Below are 24,471 nucleotides of genomic sequence, written 5' to 3'. Positions count from 1 at the left end.
TCGGAAGACAAAACTCCCTTGACCCCTCCCTACCCATCTTCTCCAATACTGAGGATGGGTTTGGAGATTCTTATCTGTTCCAACAGCTAATCCAGAGCAGTTTAAATGAATAGCTGTGATTTGGGGGATGTGCAATATATGAAATCTCAGCTGTTGGTACCATGGATGTCACAGACTCATCACCTGAGCATCCCTATAACTACTGAGGTGCACAGACTAAAGGAAGCAGATGACTGGAAGTGGAAACTTGCTGTTTTAGGGCATTTCATTCTTCTGTGCTTCATGGGCTGAAGACATATAAGAGGCAATAACCTATGAAATTCTGTTTTAGATGTTTTGTTTTAAGAAGTACTTTATATAATAATTAATATGTATTCATTTAAAAGAATATTGTTTATTTAGCATGGAAGTTGAAAAATAGATGGCTTATTTCAGCAAAAATAAAGACACCAAAAACACAACCTCTTTTTTTCAAGGTTCAGATTCACTAAACACTCCTTCTTCCTTCCCACCCCTAACTACGACTGTATGTGCACACGCACAGGCACACGCACACATGCACAGTTAGCTTCTAAAAGGGACTGTGTTTATCCTTTGATATTTGAGATCATTTACAATATTATTCAAATAATGCTGATTTTGTAAGTTTTCTTCTTCATTTCAAATTTATTTTAGCCTTAGCAGCAATAATAAAAAAGATTCCACTTCGGGAGGCCGAGGCGGGTGGATTACCTGAGGTCAGGAGTTCAGGACCAGTCTGGCCAACACATGATGAAACCTCGTCTCTACGAAAACATATAAAAATTAGCTGGGGGTGGTGGTGGGCACCTGTAATCCCAGCTACTAGGGAGGCTGCAACAGGAGAATCGCTTGAACCCGGGAGGCGGAGGTTGCAGTGAGCCGAGATCACACCGTTGCACTCCAGCCTGGGTGACAGAGCAAGACTCCGTCTCAAAAAAAAAAAAAAAAAAAGATTCCAATAGAAATAAGCTAAATTGGAAACATACAGATGCCTAAATTTTTGTTTTCTGCAAAGGCAGAAACAGCTTAAAACTATGAGCTGCAGTAAAAACAGTCACTGTTGTAAAAATACTGGTACTGGTAATCAAATAAATGTCTGCATCTTCTCTCCTAGAGATTAAATTGGGAAGAACTACAGAAGTACTTCTGTCTTCTGTTAACTTTAAATAACTTTAAATACTAAGATCTAAAAGACTTCCCTTTTGTGTTTTCAGTGTGCTAGTCTGCTCAACACTTCTAAGCTGGAGGACTCAATTTCTTTTCATTGTTCGTTTCAGGCAGCCACAGTTTCCTGGGATATCCGCACGTTGTACTCAACAGTACCTGAAGATGCAGAGCACAAGGCAGAAAATTTACTGGTGAAGGAGGTAAATGTGATGCTTCCAATGTTTTATTTATAAGGCTTTTGCTTTTTCCCAGGGGATTCTCAATGCAATTTACTATTATTATCTTCCTCTCATTTTCAATAGATAATTCCAAATATTGTACCTAGTGGATGTCCTTTTTTTTTTTTTTTGTGGGGGGAGGTCCTCACTCTGTCACCCAGGCTCAGAGTGTGGTGGCACCACCTCTGCTCAGAGCAGCCTCCACCTCCCGGGTTCAAGCAATTCTTGTGCTTCAGCCTCCGCAGTAGCTGGGATTATAGGCACACGCCATCATGCCTGGCTAATTTTTGTATTTTCAGTAGAGACAGGGTTTTGCCATGTTGGCCAGGCTGCTCTCGAACTCTTGACCTCAAGTGATCCACCTACCTCAGCTTCCTGAAGTGCTGGGATTACAGGCATGAGCCACCGCGCCTGGCCCTAGTGGATGTCTTTCAATCTTCATTACTTGTTAGATGACTCTCCATCTTCCTCTTAATCATTTCACATTATTTGGTGACTGTTCAAGTTTTAGATTTTTCTTTTTGTTTTTAATTAACTTAAAACCCGCAAGTCGAGAAAGATGTAAGTATTCCCAATACAAAGATTTGATTTAATTTTATTTATGTAGATTGAGCCTTAGGAGCAGCCATACTACATGAGAATTTTGGATGATGGAGTTCTTATTTGAAGATGTATCTCTTTTTAGGACTAACTATGGAAATAGTTAACAGTAAAACTCTGTAGACAGCTTGAAGGGACTATATTAGGCCATTATTGCATTGCTATAAAGAAATACCTGATACTGGGTAATTTATAAAGAAAAGAGGTTTAATTTGCTCACGTTTCTGCAGGCTGTCCAGGAAGCATGGTGCTGGCATCTGCTTGGCTTCTAGGGAGGCCACAGGGAGCTTACTCTCATGGTTGAAGGCAAAGAGGGAGCAGGCATGTCATGGAGTGAAAGCCTGGAGCGGGCGGTGCCACGCACTTCTTTTATTTTTTTATTTATTTTTATTTATTTATTTATTTAGTTTTTTGAGACAGAGTCTTGGTTTGTTGCCCAGGCTGGAGTGCAGTGTCATGATCTCAGCTCACTGCAACTTCCGCTTCCCAGGTTCAAGCGATTCTCCTGCCTCACCCTCCTGAGTAGCTGGGATTACAGGAGCCCACCACCATGCCTGGCTAATTGTTTTTTTTTTTTTTTTTTTTTTTGACGGAGTCTCACTCTGTCGCCCAGGCTGAAGTGCAGTGGCATGATCTCAGCTCACTGCAAGCTCTGCCTCCCAGGTTCATGCCATTCTCCTGCCTCAGGCTCCCAAGTAGCTGGGACTACAGGCATACACCACCACGCCCGGCTAATTTTTTTTTTTTTTTCTGGTATTTTTAGTAGAGACGGGGTTTCACCATGTTAACCAGGATGGTCTCTATCTCCTGACCTCATGATCCGCCCACCTTGGCCTCCCAAAGTGTTGGGATTACAGGCATAAGCCACCGCGCCTGGCCATGCCAGGCTAACTTTTGTATTTTTAGTAGAGATGGGGTTTCACCGTGTTGGCTAGGCTGGTTTCAAACTCCTGACCTCAAGTGATCTGCCCGCCTTGGCCTCCCAAAGTTCTGGGATTAAAGGCAGGAGCCACTGTGCCCAGCCAAATGGCCAGATCTCATGTGAACTCAGAGCTAGGGCTCATGTATCACCAAGGGGATGGCACAAGCCTTTCATGAGGGATCCACCCCCATGATGCAAACGCCTCCCACCAGGCCACACCTTCAACATTGGAGATTACATTTCAACATGAGATTTGGACGGGAACACATAGCCAAACTACATCAAGGACTGATGGAACATCTCTGAGTATACCATTGACTTGCATTTTATTGGTGTGTAAGAGGCCTACAAAATGGCTTATTTTTCTTCTAACCAGACTCCAGGCGGCTTTAGAGCAGGAATTGAGCCAGTGCCTAGCAGCTACTTAGCAGATGTTTACTGAATAAATAAATGATGCTTGTCCTTTCCTTATAGAAAATATGGTGATAAAATTTAGCCCAGCACAGGTCAAACTGAAAGTAGTGGAATCTAAGTTCAGTCTTGAACCCTGAGAAAGCGCTGTGTCCCAACAAGGAATTCATTAAAGCTGCATACAATAGCAATATCTTTTCTCGGCTCTTAACATATTTATATTATATAGCTAGCCTTATTAGTGTACATATTAATATTAATATGACTGTACATTTTTCTGTTGTACTGTTCAGTTCAGATCATTGTTTTATCGGTCTTTTTTTCCCAATTCCATTATTTTGTATGTATTTCCCAAAGTTCACGTTGCATTACAATACCTTTTAAGGAGATAGAAAAAAGAAAAAATGCAGACTCAGATAACATCAGGATATCTGAGAATACTGTTTTCCCATTTACTGATAAAAATAGTGTGTGATATCAGTACAATAATATTTTGTTTAGAGTTGCCTTAGAGAAAGTCTTAGCATACGGTAGGGTGTCACTATTCTTAAAAAAAAGCTGGCAAATAATTTTTATACCAGACAATCAGACTTATTGAAACCTCCAATAAATATATGTTAACTTAGGCAGGATTTGACATTTTTATGACACTGACTTCCCAACAGGGAACTTTAACGAGGTCTTATGCGTTCTTCAGAAATACATTGCATTTTCTTCATAAAGATCTTTAACTTTGTTGTAAAATTTATTCTAAGGTCCTTACCATTTTGTCACAAATGTGAGTGGAATTTTAAAATTCCATTTCTTTTTCTTACTGTTAATTACTTAATGAATTAATTCCTACTGTTAATTACTGATATTTTTAAAAAGCTGTTGATGTCCTAATATAAATAACTAGCTCTTATCCTAATAGTTCGTATTTAATTTCTTAGGTGTATAGGAGTAAACAATTAAAATTTTCTTCTTTTCTAACAAGAATATTGTTTCTTTGATTTTTGTCTTATTCTATTATTTTATATCCCTAAAACAATATTGAATAATAATGCTAATACCAGGCAGTATGTCTTATTCTTGAATTTAGGGGGAGACTTTAGTATCTTTCACCGTTTATGAAAGATGGTGTTTTATGTTCATTTCTGGCATTTATTGTATTTTAAAAGGTGTCTTTCTATGAAATTTTAGGGTGTTTATAAAGACTGGCTGCCCTGTTATCACATGCATATGTATCCTATTAATACAACAGCTTTTCTGTTTTAGTTAGCACTGTAATAAAATCAATGGGCTGTTGTCCTATGGATCCCTACTTGTATTTCTGGTATAACTTTCTACTTCAAGTTGTATTATTACCTTAATACCGTGTTGTCTTCTAATTGTTTTTACTTTATTTCAAATTTTGGAGTTGATATTATGAGTGAAATTTGGCTCTAGTTTTCTATTTTCCTTTGGTATTAGAGAGATGCTAGCTTTAAAAAATAAATTGGGGCACTCTACATCTTTTTCTGTGTTCTGGAATGAACAGATAAACAAGTGAAACAAAAAATATCTAGAACAAATTTAAGGGCATAATATTATTTAAGAGATTTAGTAAAGATGGCACTTCAAAGTCTCTGGGGAAGAGTGGACAATTCAACAAACACTACTCAACTATCCATTTTGGAAGAAAATAAAGTTGTGTCCATATCTCATATTACATACAAAAATAAATTCCAGATGAATAAAATAATCTAAGTTTTAAAAGCAAAGGTTATAGGCCGGGTGCGGTGGCTCACGCCTGTAATCCCAGCACTTTGGGAGACCGAGGCGGGTGAATCATGAGGTCGGAAGATTGAGACCATCTGGCTAACACGGTGAAACCCCGTCTCTACTAAAAATACAAAAAAACAACCCAAAAATTAGCCGGATTTGGTGGCGGGTGCCTGTAGTCCCAACTACTTGGCAGGGGGAGGCCAGAGAATAGTGTGAACCTGGGAGGCGGAGCTTGCAGTGAGCTGAAATCATGCCACTGCACTCCAGCCTGGGCAACAGAGCCAGACTCCGTCTCAAATAAATAAATAAATAAATAAATAAATAAATAAACAAACAAAATAAAAATAAAGGTTATAAAAATGTAGAAAAACATTTTTAAGTGGGAAGTTAGGGAAAACTGACAGATTTAACCAAACAAAACATTCAAATTTGTATGATGAATGTACGGTACCATAAACAGAGTCAAAAGAAAATATTTAATCAGAGAAATCATTTGTAATTCATTATATCTTTTGCTGAACACACACACTCACATATAAATACATACATTCCTAGTATTCAAAATCCTGCAAATTAATTTAAAAAAAGATAACCCGAGAAAATATGAGCAAAAGAGATGGGCAGTCTGTTTAAAAGAAGAAATGCAATTGGCTAAGAGGTATACAAGGTCGCTCAGGCTCACTAGTAGTCATGGAAATAGAAATTAAAAGAACAATTTTAGGGAAGAAAAATTTTAAGACAAACACCATTTAGCAATGATAACAATACAGTGAAAGAAACACTGTCACACGATGTTTGAAATACTCACATCTGTAACTTTTGAAATGTAATTCACAAGTATTTTTAAAGCAGCATGTATCAACATACAAACGCATAGTATGAAAACACCCTTGGGAATAAAAATCTAATTAACAGACATGTATGCCACATTGGAAATTTTGAATTATCAATTAATAAGGGTGAGGCTAAAATTTTTTCACATTTATATTTTGTAATAATATAAAACAAATAAAAAATCATATCTATTTAAATAGTTTAGTTTTGATGCCCATGTTTTTTTGTTTGTTTGTTTGTTTGTTTGTTTTTTCTGAGATGGAGTCTTTCCTCTGTCACCCAGGCTGGAGTGCAGTGGCGCAATCTCTGCTCACTGCATCTTCTGCCTCCTGGGTTCAAGCAATTTTCCTGCTTTAGCCTGCTGAGTAGTTGGGGTTGCAGGCGCCTGCCAGCATGCCTGGCTAACTTTTGTATTTTTAGTAGAGATGGGGTTTCACCATGTTGGTCACACTGTTCTCAAACTCCTCACCCTCAAGCGATCACCCACCTCAGCCTCCCAAAGTGCTGGGATTACAGGTGTGAGCCACCACGCCCGCCCTGATGCCCATAATACATTGTTAGGAGAAAAAACCAAGTCACAGAATTGTAGTATGATATCATGAAAGATATAAAACCTATACATATATACATAAATATGTTTATATAAGGCTAGGAAAAGGATAAAAGAATGCACACATCAAACTCATAACATTGGTTACCTACAAGTTTGGGACTCTAGTGGGAGGGGAGAGATTGATTTTCAACGTATGTAATTCTCTTTTGTTGTGATATTACATATAAATTTTGTAATTTAAAAGCTATTTTGGAAAAATTAGTTAGAATATATTTTTAGTAGAGATGGGGGAGCTGGGCATGGTGTTTCACACCTGTAATCCCAGCACTTTGGTAGGACGAGGAGAGTGGATCACCTGAGCTCAGAAGTTCGAGACCAGCCTGACCAACATGGTGAAACCCCGTCTCTACTAAAAACACAAAATTACCGGGGCATAGTGGCACGTGCCTGTAATCCCAGCTACTTGGGAGGCTGAGGCAGGAGAATCACTTGAACCTAGGAGGCGGAGGTTGCAGTGATGTGAGATCGCATCATTGCACTCCAGCCTGGGCAACAAGAGCAAAACTCCCTCTCAAAAAAAAAAAAGAAAAAAAAAAGTATTTTTAAATGCTGCCAGAATTGGAAGCAATTGAAGCCTGTTGTCTAAACTTGTCTGCAAAAATTAAAACTCCAACATAATTCTTCAAGTCATTAGATAGTTACCTAAAAGACTACTTCAGATTCTTTTTAATTATTGTTTTAGTTTGCTGATGAAAATGGCATGTGGAGCACTCAAAACCTCATGCGTGTCTTGCTTTAGGATTCCACCTGCTGGGCTTGTCTTTCAGTCACAGAAGTGAATTACATTCAGCAAACACAGTCCATTCTCAGTCATTTTTAATCCAACTACTACAGATTTATAAATGTTTCTATCATTTTAGGGACTTTTCATTTCATGGTCCTTTTGCCCTCTTTGGGGGTGTGTGTATACAGCATTTGTATATTTCCAGTTTTCAGCAGTTTCCAATTGCTCTCACATGAACAAGTGTTCCCAGCTGGTGGCTCTGGGTCTCTAGAACCCAAGGCTTTCGGAGCCTTGGATTTGGCTGCCAGCCTCCTTCAGCTCCCACGTATTAACACTGCCTCATTTTATTGCCAGGCATGCTTTCAAGATAGGGCCAATTATCCCGAACTCTAAATTCTGGGACCATTCAGAACCTCCACCACCAATCTCTAGATCCAACCAAGGTTTCAAGTGTAGCTACTTTTCCAGGGGAAAGATGGCATGAAAAGCAGATAACTGGATCCATACAACACAAGAGACTTCGAATGACTATTCTAGGGTTCCCAGAGGCCTTCAGTGTTGCTTGTGTTTCAAGAGCTTCTACCTCACAACTTCAAATGTCCAGATAGATCTTTTCATCTATGTGTTCTCTGAGACTGTCACTTCAGCTGAGGAAAAGTTGACCACAAAATTTGCCTTTATTTTATTATTGCTCCTGGGGGGAAATTTCTCACCTTCACTTTTGTTCCTGCCTTAATTCCTTTTCAACTGCTCGTAGCTTTCTTTTCTCTCTTGTATCAGCATCTTACTTCTCTAAGAACTGCTCCAAGGAGAAACCAAGTAGAGTGCCTTTCGCCCTAGATCCCAAATACCTGCTAAACTTTTATGTTGCAAAGCTCAGTACACAACATTCGACTCTCTTGGGCAACATGAATGAATCTTCTGATCATATTTTTTCTCAACTGTATGGATCTAAAATAGGAAAAAAAAATAAAGGAGGAAGCCTGGGACAAAACTATTTTATTCCCTGCTAATTTTTCTGTGTCACTAGTACTGAAAACCCTACAAAAACTCCCATAGTAGTCCTTGATTTTAAGGATAAAGATAAAGTGAAACCTGTGTTTTATAGGATAGGAAGAAGATAAACCCTACTTACAAGTATCCCGTGATGATCATGGAACATGAATAGTCAGGCCTGGAGACAGCAGATAAAAAGAAAGAGGTCACCAAAGAGCTGCGCTAAGACTGAGAAATAGTCCCAGAGAATTACACTGCAAAAAGTCTTAACCCCAATTGCTAATAGCAGCTAACCTTTATTGACTACTTACTTTGTGCCAGATACACTTCTAAGCCCTTTACTTGTAGCAATTACAAACATATGTTTGTTATTATCATCATTATCACCTTTTAATAACAAGGAAACTATGTCATAGAAGCATTAAGAAATTTGCCCAGCCAGCGTTAGACAGCCAGGAATAGACAGATCCAACATCTGGACATATGCCACCAGCCCCGCTCCTGGGCTCCTAACTGCGATGCTAACTGCCAATAGGGTATTTTGCTATAAAATTGCTATGTTTCTCTGGAAAGAAAACTTCTCCCAGTCTTCACCCTCACAGCCCCACTGTGGTTTCTGCTCAGGTGACTCTGATGCATACAGTCAGTGGACCACCCTTTCAGGAACATTGGCTGGATTTTTGAAACTAGATTATGCTGGCACTGAAATGAATTCATTGACGTTTGTAGAGCTTTGTAGAAACACTTGCTTGACCTACCGCAAGTGTATTAAGCAACCTTATTGGTCCACCCTGTACTAAATTGCCCTGCGGCTCCCTGTGGGGTGGCAAGGGCAAATACCATGGTTGCTAGGCAACAGATTGGCAAGACTCTAGTCTCAACACATCCAGCTCGGTAAAAGATTTGAGTTTTCTCTCACTGCTCTCTACTTTGACAATTCTCAGCTTCTTTTGAAAGGCATTAGGCATTCTTTTTTTAAAAATCTTGAATGACGTCATATTTTAATGGGAGTTCACTAAAATGAACAGCTTCTTCCTTTTCTATCTGTTATTAATTCTCCTCCCTATCTCTTAAATGTAAAATTAAACATTCACCACACAAAAGCATAGGTTTATTTCACATCTTTTAAAACACTGCATGTTAACATCAAGCTCTAGCTGCGTACATATTTGCTTATACATTGTGCATATGTGAAAACTTTAGAGAACTCTGTGAAATAGGTGTTATTACCTCATCTTACAGCCTAGAAAATGGGCTCTGAATGTATAACAAACTTGCCCAAGTTCACACAGAGCCAGAATTAAGGTTCTGCTATCTTTGACATCATATTCCATGTTCTTACACATTTTCTCATCTCTGGTCCTTTGATAAGTTCCTTTATACCACATGCTCACTAGCCTGACTGGATGAGGGTATTTCCACTCCTCACAAGGGAACGTATCCTTCATTTTGGCAAACTATTAACCTTTCTGCCTGTTTTTCCATCTTTAAATAGGGATATTAAAAATCCCAATGCTGTGATTCTGAAAATAAATATAGCAATAGTATGAAAACATTTGGAAAACAACTACTGGAGAGCATTGTCTTTATCCGAATCTCATAAGTGGCTTAAAATGAGCATCCATAACCATAAAAAATATCTAAACAGTTCCGTGATAAAACAAGCACTACTCCCACAAGGGGTTTGAGGAGGAGAGGGGGGCAATTAAAGGGATCTAGAAATAGGATGCAAACTTCCTAAGCAAAACTTTTACAACGAAGTTTTTATTTTAATATACACAAAGGGATCATATAAAGTCGGAAGAAAGCTCAGCACACTAATTAAAACTAAGCTCTTGGTTCAGTCTCTCTTAACAAAAGGAGATGAGGGAGCAGAGAACTGAGAATAATACAGTGGCTCAAGAAGGAACAAAGGTCTAGGGACCACTTCAGCTGAATGGCTGAGAGAAATACTGACAAAGTACTAAGGTAGCAAGTTACTCTGACAACAAAGCCCTCTCTGATTTCTGGAAACCAACCCTGCTGCAAGAGCAGAATAATGATGAAGTGAGGAGAAAGTAACGAATTCGAGAATCCAAGTCTCAGTTTGGTCATGGCATAAAACTCTTGGGGACTTAGGCGGTATGATAACATTGAAAGAACAGAAGCAGGCTGGGTGCAGTGGCTCATACCAGTAATCCCAGCACTTTGGGAACCCAAGGCAAGAAGATTGCTTGATCTCAGGAGTTCAAGACCAGCCTGGGCCATATAGTGAGACCCCCATCTCTAAAAAAAAAAAAAAAAAAAAAAAAAAAAAAAAAAAAAAAAAAAAAAACTTAATTAGCTGGGCATGATGGTGTGCACCTGTAGTCCCAGCTACTCAGGAGGCTGATGCAGGAGGATGGCTTAAGCTCGGGAATTCGAGACCGCATGATTGAGCCATGCGTATGCCCTTGAGCTTCAGCCTGGGCAACAAAGTGAGACTCTGTCTGTAGAAAAATAAAAAAGAATAAAAGCAAATACTTATCTCTACAAGCACATCTACACATGTACACACACACACACACACACACACACACACGATGATGATTATGTACTGTCTTCATCCAAATAACACTAGGTTACCAGAGCAAGGAAAAGTTCAGATTTTAAGCAAGGGGTTCAAACCAGAAATGAATTCTGGAAAGGAAAAAACAAAAATGAAAACAGGACCCAAGACTAAATGGTAAATACAAATATGATTTAAGGCGAAGTAAATGTTGTTGAAATCTCTAGTTGTCCATAAAAAATTCACACACACACACACACACACACACACACACACACCCCTCATTTAAATCAGGGCAGAAGCTAACATTATGTAGGTTTAGAATGTTCTGTAAAAGGCTAGGTCTGTTCCTAAGTGTCTCACACACACGGAAACACACACACACACACACACACACACACACACACATATTCAGAGTCTTTAATTAGCTAATATCCATCAACACTGTCTTAGCAGGGGATATGAAATGAAACATTTCTAAAATGTATTTGACCATGTCGAAATTCTGTCCATTTACAGACAACATTCAGTAAATGTTGTTGAAATCTCTAGCTGTCCATAAAAAATTCACACACACACACACACACACACACACACACCTCATTTAAATCAGGGCAGAAGCCAACATTATGTAAATATAGAATGTTCTGCAACAGGCTAGGTCTGTTTCTAAGTGTCTCACACACACAGAAACACACACACACACACACACACATACACATATTCAGAGTCTTTAATTAGCTAATATCCATCAAAACTGTCTTAGAAGGGGATATGAAATGAAACATTTCTAAAATATATTTGACCATGTAGAAATTCTGTCCATTTTTCTCCAAGTATCTTTAAGAAACACCTTTGAGAAATGCTAATGTGAATGTGATCCAAGGAGAATGCTAATGTGAATGTGATCCAAGGAGATCACCAGAAACTAGAGGCACAAGGTAGTTCGAGTAAAACAGAATCAACAATTAGGTGAACCTGGGTGTGCATTTCATTCAGGCTGATTCTAATGAAGAAAAACAAAATATTAAACCCTCCAGGAGATCAGATAAATTAGTTGTTTCTTTTCATGGCCAAACCTCTATTCTTAATTTTTATTGTTAGCATCGAAAATGTCTACCTATGTTCAGGGAGGTCATGCAGTTCTAAGACACAATTCCGCATAAGCCCCAGTGATGGTTGTTCTATGGTCTTACCCTCACACAGCAAATTATAAGTATAAATATTGTTACTCTCAAAGTCTGAAGTAATTAACAATGATCATAAAGTCAGTGTAATACTCTTTTAGCCCTTAAATTTCTCCCTTCATTCCCCTACCTAATTATCAGATTAGCCTTTCTCTTGTCCTAGGGGCAAATGTGTATCCAGTGGCATAAACGAGGTATCTAAGAATCTGCTAATTGCAATTCAGTTAGGTGGAGTTAATTATCTTTACAAAGAGTGAAATTATCTTTACAAAGAATGAAATTTACATAGAAATTTTCTCTCCCACTGATTTACTATTACTACAGATCACATTGTGTCAAAAGCTAAAGTGTATGTAATAAAGAGAATCAACCATTGGATGAAAGATTAGACGAGGTTCATTATCCAACATGGGCTTGAACACTGTCTAAACAGATGAAACTACATGGATGTAGCACAGTCCCTGCCCTCAAGCTGCATACCGTCAGGCAAGAAGTAACAGACCTCTGATTAGATTTCTACAACACACTCTGACAAGTACCCCCTAGAGTACTACTTTAAGATAAACAAGGCCGGGCGTGGTAGCTCATGCCTGTAATCCCAGCACTTTTGGTAGGCTGAGGCATCAAGACCATCCTGGCTAACACGGTGAAACCCTATCTCTACTAAAAATACAAAAAAAGTAGCCGGGCATGGTGGTGGGTGCCTGTAGTCCCAACTACTCGGGAGGCTGAGGCAGAAGGGCATGAACCTGGGAGGTGGAGGTTGCAGTGAGTGGAGATCAACTTTGGGAGGCTGAGGCACGTGGATCACGAGGTCAGGAGATCGAGACCATCCTGGCTAACATGGTGAAACCCCATCTCTACTAAAAATACAAAAAAAGTAGCCGGGCATGGTGGTGGGTGCCTGTAGTCCCAGCTACTCGCAGGCTGAGGCAGGAGAAGGGCATGAACCCGGGAGGCGCAGGTTGCAGTGAGCGGAGATCACACCACTGCACTTCAGCCTGTAAGACAGAGCAAGACTCCATCCCCCCCCCAGAAAAAAGATAAACAAGGTCAGGTTTGCATGGCAGATGAAACAACTAGAAGCATACCACAGTATGGATTGGTTGGCTTGGGAAGGAGTAAGATTGAAGAAAAGTTGGACAGATAGGAGACTATTTGTTTTAATAGTCCAGGTGCATGATTACAAAGAGCTGTATGACTATGGGATTATGGTACCAGTAAAGACCTATTAAGGAGATAGAATTGACAGGAGTTGGGGACTGAAAATAAAGTAAAGAAGAGGAATGTGTTTATGATGACTCCCATAATTATCGCTTGGGCTATTACCTAGATGGTTGTGCCATTAATTTAAATAAGGTGCCCAGAAGAGAGTGAAGATTGCTGAAAGGATGAAGCAAGGAAGATAACCTCATTTGCCAACATGCAGAGAGAGACATCCAAGAAGACGATAAATATCTAGGTCTGGAGCACAGGAAAGTGTGGGCAGTTACTCTAGGTTTGAACACTGAAGCTTTAAACCTGGAAGAGTATGCCCATGAAAACCAGAGAACTGGACTGCAGCTGAGAAGGCAGGTCCCTGAGCCACAGTCTCACCAAGGGGCAGGCAAAGAGGACCCTGTGTAAGGAATGGAGAAGGAGGGGCAGAGAGGAAAGCAGGGAACAAGGAGACATTGATATCTCAGAATTAAGGAAGAAGGGTCAATAGCGAGAGAAAGTGCATTAATGGCATAAAATGCCAAAGAAGAATCAAGATGGGGGCTCACTGGATTTGGCAATTCAGGATTATTGGTGGTCTTCAGCAGAGCAGTTTCAGAAGCTGGGAGCACACCCTGATTACAGTGGGTTTAACTCTGAAGTGTGTTTCTTATCAAGCAAGGTATTCGTATATTGTTGTCCCTTTACTTGCAACGCATAAACCCACTTCAGGAGTAAACCCAATAAAAATATTAGAATTCTTCAGGCAGAGTGCCCAAAGCATACCAGTTAAAAATAGTTCCATAGGCCATCTATTGATCTTTAAATTGTGTACCAAAATACTACTTAATGTATTGCAGAGCAAAATTCTGTAAACATGAAAAACAATAAGATCCGATGAGGATAATATTGAAAATGAAATCTCTTTCTCTTCCTCTTCTTCCCTTGCATATTTGGACTCAGACAAGTGGCATTTAATTAATTCAGGAGAAAATTATGAATATTCAAGATAGAAGTCACATCATGCGACTTCAAGAGATATTAAACAACTTAAGTCCTAAACACAGTGAAGAAAATTACAGAGGAGGGGGAGTTGGCTATAATTTAAAAATACTTCATGCTGCTCATTTTTAACTAAAAGAAATATATCTAACTAGAATGAAATTTATCTTGTCTCAAGAAAACATGGGGAATTTCTTTTTTTACTTTTGTAGTTAAAACAATTCTATATGCTTTGTGTTTAATTTTAGACCACATATTATGTAAGTTGACAAAGAAACCACTTTTGACCAAAATGCATTTGTTTAGCATACTTTATACTAATCTTTGAATTTCCATGTGTAGAATAATGTGCACTCACACTTGCCCATATCTAAGAATGTCTCTTACTAGTTGATTTGGGAGAGTGGGTTGCATGTATAAATAAATTAAGTAAAAATGAATGCTGTTTTCTGATCCTGAAACATTGGGCAGCAAATGAATGACTTCAATGCATTTATTAACTTTAGACCAGAGCACAGTTAGCATGGAGTTTCTCATCCTAGAACTAACTCCTATGCTGTGACCTCAGGGGTATATGAACAATTTAAATTCCTAGAGCATATTGAGAAACAAATGAAACCACAAACATTGCTCCAAATTTTTACAAAAGTTACATTCTTTCTTAATAAAATTAATGCAGACAAAAATATTTGTGTGTATGTCTTATTTTTGTTTTGGTTGTGTTTTGGATTTTTATTTTTTGAAAAATAAGGCTCTTCGTTCACTAATGAAGGTCTTGCTGATGAAGATCTTGTTAGAAGTTAAGGAACTTTTTATTTTGTGCATACTTTTTACAAAATAAATTTAAAGCCACGTTTATTTTGTGACTTTAAAAATGTAATGGAAAATTAAGATATTAAAATCTCTTGTCTTACATTTGGCTTAGTTATGTTCATATGTAGTGACTGTATTCCTATCATAGCCAAAACAAAACGGATCACCCCAATTTTTTTACACTAAATATATAACACTAAAGGTAATAAATACACAAAAATGATTAAGATAAATTCAAGTGCATGTATTACTAACTGAACTTAGGATAAAATATATCTGGAAAAACAAACTGTTGAAAAATGAAAACAAAATGGTTACGTGTTTCACATTAAGAACTCTGAAGAAACTTATCTTCTATTCACTAAAATTTCTACAATAATAGTCTTGTTTCCAAATATGAAAACCTGCCCCAATTCTAAATTGGCTTTCTCTTCTTCACAATAAAATCCCCCAAAAATGTTTGGCAGTAAGTGAGTAAAATACAGATGTACAAGTTAGAGGCGTTGGAGCCTAAGAATAAAAAAGAACCCATTTTTAAGGTTGAACCTAAAATTTCAATTGCATTGAAAAATGACCCGGTTTCTATGCCTTACATGAGAACAATAATTGGATCGTAATAGTAGCAAGGTGTTTTAACACCGTCTATCATTTATGTCCTGACAAATGACTTGTGAGATCTAGCTGGGAAATTAGAGTGCATGTTCCCAGGTCAAAAAGTCTACTTCTATAATTTCTTCAACTGCCTTAACACAGCACATTTTGAAAAGATAAACCAAATATTTTGGTTCACTTTCGGTTTACCATGAATGAAGATACTCAATGAAAATTTAGGCTACTGTAGTTCAAAGCAACAAAATCGTCTTAAAATGATTTTCCCCTGGATTGGCTCTTGATATGACATTATATTTTACAAATGGGCATGCATGCTTATATACATAGTAACACTACCTCATATCAAGTAGTATTTTTTAAAAACCAGAATCAATTAAATCAGATCTATTAAATTAGATTGTGCCATGATTTCTGAAACTGAGACATACTTATAGTTACATTATTTATTTTGCCCAAATTCATTATTTGTACTTCTCCCTCAAGAGTGTGGTATAGTGTTTTTTGGTTTGTTTGTTTCTTGCTTGTTTGTTTGTTTTTGAGACGGAGTCTCGCTCTGTCGCCCAGGCTATGTGCAGTGTCACGATCTCGGCTCACTGTGAGCTCCGCCTCCCGGGTTCGCGCCATTCTCCTGCCTCAGCCTCCTGAGTAGCTGGGACTACAGGTGCCCGTCACCACCCCGGCTAATTTTTTGTATTTTTAGTAGAGACGGGCTTTCACCATGTTAGCCAGGATGGTCTCGATCTCCTGACCTCGTGATCCGCCTGCCTCAGCCTCCCAAAGTGCTGGGACTACAGGCGTGAGCCACCACGCCCAACCAAGTTTTTAAATATTATTAACTTTTCAACTGGTTTGTATACTGCAGAAACTAATTATTATGCTTTAAAAGAACACATAGTGTGATCTAGTTGAAGACCAAAAAAAAAAAAAAAAAAAAAAAAAACTGTTTTCAGTGCCTTTTCTCTTTTACACTAAAATGTCAACGTATTGGGTGACCACACATCCTGGTTTGCAGGAGTAGTCTCATGTTCTAAGGCTCAGCCTTGCTAATAGTGCCTCCTTTCACTCTGAAATATCTCAGTGTGAACAATAAATTATCTGGCCACTCTTGCAGTGCATAATTTGCCTAAACTCACTTAATTTCATGATGCTTCATTTTCAGCATTTATATAATAGGCACAATTACTTCTCAACTTTATAAAGAATGACATGAATACTAAAATTGCCACCATCATTTTACAAATACAGAATTGTTTCCAGTGGTGACTAACGGCCAAAATGAACACTGTTTATGCTTGCATTAATCTTTCTAGCAAGAAACTAGTCAGGTAATTAAATAAACCTCTATAGCCAGAAAGAAAAATAATTTTGCATCTTAAAAAACCATCTGTTACCTGCTTATTACTATGTAGCCAGAATTCAATAATCAACCTTTTACGAGATGAACAAATTGCATTGCCAAACCCAAATTGCTATTTGAGGTGTATAACATGATTTGAATTGATTCTAATGGTTCTCTGAAGCAGAGGAACAAGGAGAAAAATGAAATATTTTCTTTTCAGCACCTCAGGGTGTTCTTTATAATAGCCCACTCATTTTTAAAGTATTTAGATTTTTGGAACTTTCGAAGTATCATTTTTAGTCATTTCCGGAAGAAAATGATATAGATGATCATTGATTTAACAAATAAATATTGAATGTCCACTATAAATAAAACCTCATACTGGAGATGATATGTCCTTTTAAAAGGCTATGTCTAGATGAGTGAAAATAAGAAGCTAATTCCAGCTACCAGAATCCACTGTGTGAAACTAGGACCCCAAGGCACTCAGTTCATGGTCGGACAAGGACTGGACCCCGTTATCACTCATGTGGAATCATGGAATCTACCTGGTAAAGTCGCAACATTTCTCCATCTCTTTCAGAATCGCCTGTAGTACTTTTTACAATGTAGATTTCTGGGCACTCCCTCTAGAGATTCTGATTCCCTGGATCTTAAGTGAGACCCAGGAGCCTGAATTTTAATTATTGTCTCCCAGGACCATGGACACTGTACTTTTTAGGAAATTCTATCCTCATGGCACAAAAGCCTTTGACTATGTTGACTTTGGCTTGTTTTTTGGTGTCTAAATACATACAGGCAGAGATGGCAAGCATAAAGGCTGACTAAGCAAACATAATAAATGAAAAAAAGGTGAGCCAGGACATCACTGTTTGGAGTAATTAACCATCTCAGAAAACTCTTGCTCAATATTCACAGTCTTTGCCTTTGAAGCTGTCTGTGGCAGCCTCCAGTTGAAAGGGGATTAGGAGCTGGCATTTTGAAACAGGTGCCGTGGGCTGGAAAGTCAGTAAGGGAAAATTGGAGTCATTGTCTTACTGTAACAAGCAGAGTTGTAGCCTGTGACTTTGAATTTGCAACAGATCATTTCAGCTTAGTTTTTGGACAAAGAGGAGCTGTAGTCATAATTATAATAGTTTTTAATGATCTCCTTAGAGTGACTGTGTGGGCTGGAACAAAGAATAGAGAATAATTTTCTATGCGTAACATTTCCAAAATGCCATAACTATGTAGGAGAAATGGTTATGTGTTTGTAAAATGCACTGGCTTTCTCAAAATCAGAGAAATCACAGATTTAGAAGCATTCTTAGGAGTCATCTAGTCTAACTCTGATTCTCATCTACTCACCACCAGATATATAAAGCCTAGCAAATAAAATCAGAAGAAATTTGATTAAACAGAACCCTTTGATAATCAGACCTAATATATTTCTCAAAAACTTCATTTTTAATAATCAAGCAATACAAATTGTTATTATTAACTGTTGTGAATGTGAATTATAGATTGAAAAACTTGCTGAGAAAACTGATGTTGTTAAGTAAGTACTTATTGAGTGCTTACACTATGCTAGGTGCTTTACACAAATTATTTGATCCTAGTGAAGGTGATATTACTTAGGCACATAAAAGCATTTAGAGATATTAAGTTATTTGAGATCCCACGGCTATTAAATGGCAGAACCAAAATTCAAAACTGGTTCTGTCTTGATTCTAAAACAGAAACAGAAATATTATACAAAACATCCAGAATGATGGTCCAAATGTGTGGTTCATCTTTAAGGTTTGCAACCATCAAACAATTTATAAATTAGCTAAATAGACTTTTAGAATCAGACAAATCCAGTGTGAAATTCTATTTCTACCACCTATGGGGCCGAAGTCAAAGATCTGAATCTCTGCTTGCCTCTCTAATCTATAAAATGGGAATAATAGTCTCAAAGAATGTTAAGACTGTATGCAAAGTGCTTAGTAGTACAGTATCTGACAAATACTCACAGCTTAAAAATAAAGAAAGTTTTTTTTTTTTTTAACTAATATCATACTAATATAAGAAAGTGCCACATTCATTCTGGTCAGTGAAATTCAAGACTAACATATCTTAGATTCGGCTACACCTGTAGCATATTGTGAACATCATGCATGAACATGCATGAGTATACATGTTTATCAAGGTCAAACATAGGTACCATCAACAGCAAGAAAGGGCAGTGAGTAAGTCAATGCATCTGTGTCCCATCGAAACCTCCAGATCAGAAGGTGTGGAGATAGAAATTATGTTGCAGAAATTTCTAATCCCGTCTAATATTCTGAATGCTCAAGAGCTAAATCTGAGATCCCAACAAATAAAATATCTCGACCAAGATCACATCAGGAGTCAGTCCTAGTTCCAGGACAAGAATAAAGCCTTCTATCACGTAGTTCCCAAGGCCGTACCCTCCATTTTCATTTTGCTAACTTGGAATATACACTGGTTTGGCAATTTTCTATTTTTATCGAAGACTCTTTAAAATACTTTGAGCATTCTATCCTAAGAAAATAATCAAAATAGGATGGTACAGGGGGAGAGTAGGAGGGCCATATGTATGACCATATACTCTGGGGCATTTTTTTTCTATAATGTCCCCAAATTGGAAGTAGCCATAAAAACGACTCACTTTGTTCTCTCCTTTACAACTCTGCTGAAGTCTCACCTTTCCTGTGAGCTCCATACTAACCAACCCATATAAATTAATTCCCTGGCTCCAAATCTCCCAGCCCCTTTCGTTTTATTTTTCCCATGACACCACCGTTTTCTAACATATAACACAATTTACTTCGTTTTTAGTTTATTGATCAGCTCCTCAAAAGGAGGTCGATCCAAGAGGGCATGGACTTTTGTTTTTTGTTCCCTGCTATATTCACACTACCCAGAACAACTCCGGGTAACCTAGTAGGGCTCAATGTTTGTTCAATGAATGCATGAATGAATGATCTCCAAGATGAGAAGACCAGGCTAGTGAATTAGGGGATAATATTTTATTCTAGTTAGTTAAAGTGGTCATAAAATTAGAAAGCAAGTGTAAAAATCTATAGAATATGTTATTAAGTAAATAAAAAAACAATATTCATATTCAAATAAATACTTAGAGGGGAACTACATAAAACTATGCAACAGAAAAAGGATTGAAAGGGAATGCAAAAAGGGAGTGGGTTTTATGCTCTTCTTTTTCCATTTTAAAATGGATTTTGTTTCATTTGAGAACAACAGCAAGGTAGAAAGAAAGGAAAGGAAAGGAAAAGAGAGGGGATGAGAAAGAATTATAACCATGAAAGTTCTGTCTCCTTGGCTTGGGATACTGTTGACCTATATGCTCCTTGTCTAAATCCCTGGCATCTTTATCCAAAATGAAGACAAAACATTTCAGCAAAGGAGCGTATTAAGGCTCAATTTTCAGCCAGGTGCAGTGGCTCACACCTGTAATCCCAGCACTTTGGGAGGCCAAGGCGGGCAGATCACGAGGTCAGGAGATGGAGATCATCCTGGCTAACACGATGAAACCCCATCTCTACTAAAAATACAAAAAACTAACCAGGCGTGGTGGCAGGTGCCTGTAGTCCCAGCTACTCGGGAGGCTGAGGCAGGAGAATGGCGTGAACCCAGGAGGTGGAGCTTGCAGGGAGCTGAGATTTCACCACTGCACTCCAACCTGGGCGACAGAGCTAGACTCCGTCTCAAAAAAAAAAAAAAAAAAAAGTCTCAATTTTCCTCTTATTTCCAGAAACACGTGCTTTGCAGAATTGGCTCAGGCATTGGCAAGTTGCTACAGCTCACCATACTGTTTTGCTCAAATTCCCCATCCATTCCAGTACTTCTAGATCCCCTGACTTCCGTTTTACTACTCTTCTCTACATTCATCTGTCTTGCCACTGTTTCGTTTTCAAGCTCTCCTTTTGTCCTGCATTCATACCTGTCATCCTCCAACACCCACCTCTGTCCCAGGGTCACCCCTTGTTTTGTCCTCAGTCCCCAGTTTGTGTGTGGGCACCTCCCTGAACAAATAAAGCTGTGGTGCTGAGAGAACTCCAGGCCAGAGAAATCCACAAGAGCCCCATCCCCTCTCCCTGCCTTTTTCATGCATCTCGAGCCTCACGCCTGGAACATGTGTTCTCCATCCTCCTTTCTATGATGCCCACTAGGCCACACCCCTCCATCCTTTCTGCAAAGGCAGTGCTAGCACTTTCTTTGCTGCAGCAGTCCTGCACCTTACCTATTCCCTTCTTGCTTACAAAGACAATCACAGGTCTTTACTCCTCACAGTGCAATAGGTTTATTACTCTTCATGTTCCCCCAATGCTAAAGAACAGGTGTTCCTATAATCCAAATAATAGCTGCTTACTCTCCAGAATCACGTAATTTTAGAATAGAAAGGAGTCTCAAAAGTCATCAGGTGAAATCCCGTTACAAATCTATGATCAGTACCGTGCTGGGTGCATGGCAGGTGTTTGGAAAATATTTGCCATCCATAAATATTATATAATCAGCCATTACGTACCACTATATAACTATTTTGTGCCATTAATGTTTCTAAATCATTTTTGCTTATTAGTTATTCGCATCTGCTTATAAAATCTACGAATGAACTGGAGATCATTATGTTAAGTGAAATAAGCCAGGCACAGAAAGACAAACATCGCATGTTCTCACTTACTTATGGGATCCAAAAATGAAAAAAATTCAACCCACAGAGAAAGGGAGTAGAAGGGTGGTGACCAGAGGCTGGGGTGGAGGGGAGGTGGGGATGGCTAATGGGTACAAAAAAATAATTAGAATGAATAAGGCCTACTATTTGATAGCACAACAGGGTGACTATAGTCAATAATAATTTAATTGTACATTTAAAAATAACAAAAAGAGTATGATTGGATGGTTCATAACACAAACAATAAATGTTTGAGGGGATGGATACCCCATTTTCCATGATGTGGTTATGACACATTACATGCATGTATCAAAACATCTCATGTAACCTGTAAATATATACACCTACAATATACCCACAAAAATTAAAAATAAAATAAAACAAAATAGAACCTGTGAATAATCACAGAGAAAGGCTGTGCCTTAGAAGGCATGGGATAAAACTGAAAAGCTAGCTTCAGACTAACAGGAGCAATGATAGAAAATGGAAGATTGGTCACTGAAGTAAGAAAAAGAAGGAATGGGCTAAAATCGTGACAAAAGGCTCTCATATAAATAATAACATCTTTTCCTACTAAGAACTCTTAGATCATGTCAGGGCTTGCCAAGGGAAGCTGAAAAATGATGGTTCTTGAGGTTAGCAGCATGTCCGGTAGGATTCAGGGGTGATAACATTTGTTTTTTTGGTAGACTAAAACAGAGTAAATATATTAAATAGTTCCTCCTATTTAATGGAGGAATGGAATGGAAATGGTTAGATTTCCATGGGAAATGGAAAATAATTAGAAAGATCAATCTCCTTACCTACCTTTAAGTTGCTAGCATTCGCAGCACCCCAGAGGCACAAGACCCGTCTTCATGGTACTTTTTGCTCAGGCAGCTGATTTTTTTTTTTTATTTAATTATTTTTATTTATTTATTTATTTATTTTTGAGACGAAGTCTCACTCTGTCACCCAACCTAGAGTGCAATGGCGCGATCTCGGCTCACTGCAACCTCCGTCTCCTGGGTTCAAGCTATTCTCATGTCTCAGCCTCCCGAGTAGCTGGGATTACAGGCACCTGCCACCACGCCTGGCTAATTTTTGTATTTTTAGTAGAGACGGGGTTTTGGGGTTTTGCCATGTTGGTCAGTTTGGCCTTGAACTCCTGACCTCAGGTGATCCACCCGCCTCGGCCTCTCAAAGTGCTGGGATTACAGGCGTGCGCCACCGCGCCCAGCCTTTTAATGATAATTTTATATTAATAATTGTCATTTTTCTTTCTTTCAGGCTTGTAAATTTTATAGTTCCCAGTGGCATGTGGTAAACTACAAATATGAACAATATTCTGGAGACATTCGACAGCTACCCCGGTAAGAACCTGTGATGAGCACTTACTGATCTTTTCCAAATATAGATGACGTCCTCTGTTCTAGTCCTGCCATTGTTTGTGAATACGTGTACATTAATCTTCTGTCAAGGCACATTTTCCAAAATGTACGCATAAGAGTCAAGACAGGACATTTTGTTCAACATGTGTAGCTTGCATCTTCACAGAGTTTGGATTGAGATATACATACACTCTGATTTAATTTTTAAATGTAGTTTTGACATTCATTTATCATTGTGTTATTATTTTGTGAGCTGTTTTTTCGATAGCAGGCACAAGAGGATTAGAAAAGTACCCTATGGCCAAATAGTTTTTCTGACAATATAGCATTCATATTTCTTACTTGTTTCATGCATTTTCATGCTGGGATATCAGAAGTCATGAAAATAAACAACTTCCACTATATATATATATATATATAACATATATATTTTTATGTTTTTTATATTTTGTTTTTTATATTTTATATATATTATACATATATACATATGTACATATATATATGTATATATGTAAAATATATATTACATATATATTATATACACACACACACACGCACGCACACACACAGCCAAAAGGAAAATAAACCCCTAATTTTGTTCCTGAGTCTTAGGAACATAAACCTTTGGAGAAAGTAATTTTGTTCTGCTTCTGCTCAAATGTCACCTCCGCAGAAAAGCTCACCTGACTACCTGAACAAAAATAGAAATTAATTCAATATCTGTTTCCCCTCTTAAAGTAAAATTCCCCAAAGGGCAGGGACTTTTCCCTGCAGAATACCCTGCAGGCCTGTAAGAAGAATGCCTGGCACACAGTAGGTGTGCAGTACTATAATCACTTATTGGACGAACGAACTGAGTAAATGGCAAATTTTAAAATATAATATTCCTGGATGGGTTTGGATTTGCTCATATTTAAAGAACTTCCTTGAACTGGTACTACCCAACTCACTGGTTCATCAAGCTAAGATTATGTAAATAATTCAGAAAAACACTTGGAACAATCAAAAGTTAAGCTTTTATTAACACTTTCCTCAAGTGAAGCACTGAGATGATACACATTGGATCTAATTTTTAATAGATGCATGGTACAGAATTGGGAACCACTTTGCTAGATTTCCTGTGGACCCAGAAGCATGCTTTCAAGACTTGTATATTTAGAAGTGCTGCTCTCAATTTCTGAATGTGGAATTTGAAAGAGGGATTATGAACTAGATTTAAGAAGGTGGCATTTGATCTTGGATATGAATCAACAGTAGCTGCCAACACGGGCATCTTGGGAAAGGATTCTGGAGAAGCAGCAAGGCAAAGACCCTGAAGTGGTGGGAACCCGTATGGTCACTTGAGCAGAATGAGTCAGGAAGGCCAGAGCTTAAGGATGGAAGGGGCATAGTAAGATGAAACCAAGGACCTTAGGCAAGGGACCCTGTGTGCCCTGGAAAGGAGCTTGGATTTTACTTTCATTCCAACAAAAGCCTTGGGAAATTTCAACCAGC

The 24,471-nt window shown here is 38.3% G+C and overlaps 1 protein-coding gene across 17 annotated transcripts in view; it reads left to right on the top strand.

Annotated features, from left to right (window-relative positions):
* The window catches only part of DOCK10 (dedicator of cytokinesis 10), a 280,766-nt gene that overhangs the window by 123,777 nt on the left and 132,518 nt on the right, over window positions 1-24,471 (top strand). For all 17 annotated transcript variants that reach the window (XR_012421525.1, XM_074010334.1, XM_065526527.1 and 14 more), the window contains exons 3-4: window positions 1,299-1,388; window positions 22,877-22,959. Coding sequence is in view for 16 of the 17 variants with exons in the window: in XM_065526527.1 (XP_065382599.1) it covers window positions 1,299-1,388; window positions 22,877-22,959 (173 nt within the window). In the remaining variant the exon portion in view is untranslated. The remainder of the gene's footprint in view (window positions 1-1,298; window positions 1,389-22,876; window positions 22,960-24,471) is intronic.

Source organism: Macaca fascicularis, chromosome 12, assembly GCF_037993035.2.
Source record: "Macaca fascicularis isolate 582-1 chromosome 12, T2T-MFA8v1.1".
In the NCBI taxonomy this organism is placed as follows: Eukaryota; Metazoa; Chordata; class Mammalia; order Primates; family Cercopithecidae; genus Macaca; species Macaca fascicularis.
Note: the sequence above shows the minus strand (reverse complement) of the source record. Positions and strands in the feature narration are given on the sequence as shown.